This window comes from Melanaphis sacchari, unplaced genomic scaffold (genome assembly GCF_002803265.2).
Source record: "Melanaphis sacchari strain LSU unplaced genomic scaffold, SCAv2.0 Contig116_pilon_pilon, whole genome shotgun sequence".
Classification (NCBI taxonomy): domain Eukaryota; kingdom Metazoa; phylum Arthropoda; class Insecta; order Hemiptera; family Aphididae; genus Melanaphis; species Melanaphis sacchari.
Window position 1 is genome coordinate 107,328 of NW_020270453.1, and position 4,983 is coordinate 112,310.

The 4,983-nt window shown below is 26.1% G+C and overlaps 1 protein-coding gene across 1 annotated transcript in view; it reads right to left on the bottom strand.

Annotated features, from left to right (window-relative positions):
- Positions 1-4,469, bottom strand: part of LOC112603963 — an 11,767-nt gene extending 7,298 nt beyond the window's left edge. The window contains exons 1-3 of the mRNA XM_025352802.1: positions 4,233-4,469; positions 1,481-1,582; positions 1,291-1,397 (exon numbers count right to left, since the gene is read on the bottom strand). Coding sequence (XP_025208587.1) covers positions 1,291-1,397; positions 1,481-1,540 — 167 coding nt within the window. The 5' untranslated portion in view covers positions 1,541-1,582; positions 4,233-4,469. The remainder of the gene's footprint in view (positions 1-1,290; positions 1,398-1,480; positions 1,583-4,232) is intronic.
- Between the last annotated feature and the right edge of the window lie 514 nt (positions 4,470-4,983).

A 4,983-nucleotide genomic window follows, 5' to 3' on the forward strand; every position in this document is an offset into this window, starting at 1 on the left:
CAGTTACGTATTGCTCGAGTCATTTTATCTGAGGTTCAATCTAAACGTTTTATAAAGAAAGTCCTCACTAATTAAAATGGCTAACGTTCTAATAACAGAAATTCAGACAGACTGTACACGCAAATTAAAAGTACTAACATATCAAATAATCCACAAGATCATACAAAAGAAACCGCCAAAAGAAATGATCAAATTATAACGGACTACAAAATGGAATAATTGAAGGTAGCATATTGCGTTTTATATAAATATACATAATTTAAATATATGTAGTAAAACAATATTTTTGAATTTCAGGTATGATTTGTAGAAAGTATATCTCTGCACAATTTTAAAAAGTATCAACAACTATATCTATTATAACTAGTTATATTTTATAATTGACGATTTACACTTATACCATAATAACTATTATATCGTTTATTTCACATTTTATATTTGACTATTACAATTATACTATAATAATTATTATATCGTTTTTATTTTTATTTTATTTGGTGGAAACGTATATTGGTGGAAAAGGGCAAGGTACACTTTTGGTGGAAACGGGCATCGCCCGTTATACTATTTAGTAACACAGACTAATAAAGATAGAGCGTTTTCATTCAGAATTGTTATTTATATGCAATGATTTGTTATGATTCAAATTTAATATTAATACATACTTGTATATAACTGTGACTAAGTGACTTATAAAGGATGAGGTAACATACTATACAGCAGAGTGATTAGGTACCTACTTTCCCCCTTTTTATTATAAATAAAATGTCTAATTATTAGAGAAAATTAAAAATTTTACTTTATAATTATAATTATAAGAATAACACAATAATTTTACTAGGTAATATAATAGTTCAATTAATTATTAAAGCACCATACTTTACAAAATGAATAATGTTTTTCCTTATAAAAAAAAATTGTGTAAGTGTAGTTAGTTAAAAAATAAGTGCCAAGTTAATGTATAAAATAATACAAATTGTTTGACATTCAAATTTTAAATTTCAAAATAAAGTTCCCCAATTTAAATTTATTTTAAACTAACCTCAACTTGCAGACTTTTTAAATAATTTAAATTTAAATATAAATGAATACGTAAATAATGTGCACATCGTGTTAATATTTATTCAGGTAATTGGGTATTTACTAGTTACTAATATATGTAAATGTAATATGTATATATCCTAAAATAAATAAAAAACTGAACTATGACGAATGTGCAACGATATCTCTGGTACGATTATTTTGATCTTAAAGAAGTAATATAATATTATCTTATCGACCAATATTTACTTGATTTCGTAATTTTCCTTTTTTGTGATGAGCTTATTATGTTTAAATTGCGTGATTTCTCTTAACAGTTCCTTCGACAAACTCAATTTCTTCCTTTTGTTGTTGGTCTAAAAAAAAACCTTGATGTGTATAAACCATTACAGAAACAAAAATAATTAAAACTTGATTTCTTCCGAATCTATCGTCTTACGGCATAAATTGAATTGGCATCGATTGGCCCGATTACAATGGGACACGGTTGTTTGGACATTTTGGACGTGTTCACAATTTTAAGCTATCGAACGTCCTTCGACTGTAAAATATAATTTATGAATAAAGTACACATTTTTTTTTTTATAATTTTTGGCAAAATGTTCAGAATATAATAATGCATCTATATATGTAAGTATGTGGACACAAAAATTCAAGTGTTATTTTACACTTGTATAGTTATATTATGTTTGCATGGTACATTGCAATCGTATGATAATAATTATTAATTATAGATAATTAATTACCAATAAGTAGGTATTGACTTTAAATTGATTGGTAAGTTTTTTCGCAGTGTTCATTTAACAAATTTGGTTAGTAATATACACATCCATCTCATACGCTGATTCAAATGATCAATTTTTTATTTTGCATATTATATTATGAAATTTATAAACACGAAAAAATGCATATTTTATAGTTTATCAGAAATAAATCAGCGTAAGAGGCCTAGTCATGTTTTTATAGTTTCAATTTCATATAATTAGTAATTTTGTCTTTTTTAAAAAAATATAAGAAAAATGTATTATAAATACTTTTGATTTTATTTAAAAGTAAGTAAGCATAAGTATAAAGTAAGTAAGTAAACAGTTAAAAAAAAAACCACTTTGTTTTATATTATTTAAAAAAGTTGTTTTTTTCTAACCCAACTAGAAATATTCTGCACAACTCCCTACTCACCAACTTAATGTTTAATTATCGCACAATTTTTGAAAACAATTAAACATTTAATGAAAATAATTTAGGTTTATAGTTTTTACTGTTTTCAGTCACTAACAGAAAAACATTAAATTCAATTATAATACTTTGTCACGCATAGATTTATGGAAGAAATTATTGCTTTATACATAATATGGAATTATAATATATTATATTCTTAAATGATTTATTTATCGCCGTCGTGGATTGTTAACAGATTTTATTATTGCATTGCTACCATGACTATTCTTTAGGGAATAGGGGTAGCATACAAGGCCTAAGGTGAGTTTATTGTTTTTTCTTAGATTTGATCATTTAGGGACCTCGCATTTGAAAAATATTGGATAATTCAAAATTAAAGTAAAAAAATTATACTATACGTTTTCATAGCATTTAAAATATTATGTTTTACAGAGAAATAACAGTAATTTTTTAGAAATAAAGTATAGGTACTTATAAAATAATATATTAAAATAACAAAAATTATTATTGTAATAGCATAACATCAACCGCGGAATATGGATAGCGTGTGACTTTTTCATCGAATTGTTACTTGTCTTATACTAAATATACTGACAATAATCAGTAATTACTAAGAATTTTTATTTATATGGGTATTTAAATTTTCAGAATTTCAGATTACACTCGTTAGTTGATACTTATTAGTTATTAGTATGTAATTGTCTTCGTTTGTCGCTTGTTAAACATTACTAAAAATGTGTACCCGACTACGCGATGAGTAGGTATTAAAAATTGAAATGATATTGAAGACATAAAATAACAATCACAAAAGAACAGTTTTATAATAATGAAAACTTACTAAATATGACGATCGATATTATTTAATTCAAAATATAAGGTACCGAAAGGTAACAAGGATGGATAATGGTAACAAAATAATAATATAATTTACAAGTAATCAACGTCATCTTATTATTCTATAAATTAGGCGGATGGCTTACTGGAAATTTTTAGGATATTATTTGATACATACAATTTTAACAACTTTAAATTAAAATTAAAATTTAATTTATATATTTAAATAATAATTGGAGTCTCAATCCAGTAAGCCTCTACAATAATTGGTTGATGGATAATTACAAAATTAAATACAAAATTAATTTATATGCGACACTGATGTGACTACTACTACTACTACAAATTACCATTAATTAAAAACATTATATATTATGTACTTTGTAGGTACTTATAAGTTATAATCAATGATATTAGTATACTGCCTACTAATATTAGTAATATTACATTATAATTTTCACTGTATAAATCAATTATTCTATTTCAGGATTAAGTGTTAATACTATAATGCAGCTATTCGTATTATAATTGATTAATTATTAAATTAAAAAAATATATATAATATAATACAAAAGCACTAACTAAATGAAAAAATAAAATAAATATCAAATAATAATAAGTTAATAACCAACTTAATACCGCACTCAATGTTAGCATGTAACTGATATGTGATGAATGTTGGATGACATAATATATTTTATAAAATAACACCAGTAACAATAATAATCATTTATAATCGTAGTAGCTATGTTAGGAAATGCTTAGTTGCGTACGATGTTTCACAAACGTATAAAAAGTTTGTGTGTTGACGTGTCATTGTTAACTTAAATATTAAAGTTAATTGAAATATTATCAAACTTAGGGATTTTATCAGATTATTTAAGCACCTAGTGAACTTTTATTGATATTTTTAAATGGAATTGTAACATTTTGCAATGTTTGACATTGTTAAAATATACTATTATAACACGCTTTCAATTTAAAAATTAAAATATTAATTAAAGCATATGGAATGCTCTAAATAATATTCTTACCTTTAAATTTGATAATTTACTCCAATATTAAAACTAAAAAATACACAAAGGTTACACATTTGTAAGACAACGGAGACAACACGTGCGGTTTCGGCGTTCTCTTAAATACTAAATAAACGATTAGTTTTGTTCATAGATATTCACCTCGTAGCAGCTATATCCGCGCAGCGGCTGGATCTATCTTCGTCCGGTGTGTGCTGCACTTTCAAACAATCGCTTTTAAGAATGGAAAAACTCCAAAAAAAAATCTACGCGCACGTGTAAGTACAATTTCAAAGCCAAGCGAACCTGCACGTAGTATCAGTATAAATAATATATTGCAGTGTAATGTACGATTACACTGTTATAGGTTAAGCGAATGAAATGCCGAGGAAAAACAAGACTGGAAAAAATAACACCGGTCGACTTGTATTGCCCAATCAGTAATAATCGTTTATCGGCTTATCGCCTCGTATATACTATTATGTTATCGTCATTATGTGGGATAGGTACTAAATATAAGTCCAATAATATATTATATTGTTATTAGGTACTACCGGCAATCCGTCGCACAGTCGCACTCATAGATTTAATGATTTGTCGATTGATAACGCGTCACCGACGACGGCGGATTGCTAATATTCAAAGCACGTAAATTGTAATAGACAACCTATTTCCGTCATAATCTTTGCTTTCAGAGTTTTGGTGTAACGTATAGCTTAAAAATAAAATCTATACAATATGTGTAATTTAATAAGGCTGAGTCAACGAAATAAACACACTGGCGTAACTAAGGGGGTAATTACAAGTGTTATATCACCCCACCCCCAACCTTTTTCTTACATATCGTGTTAACTGGTTAGGAAAACGAAAAATATTACTATAAAAATTAATATAATGCCTGAATTATTATAAA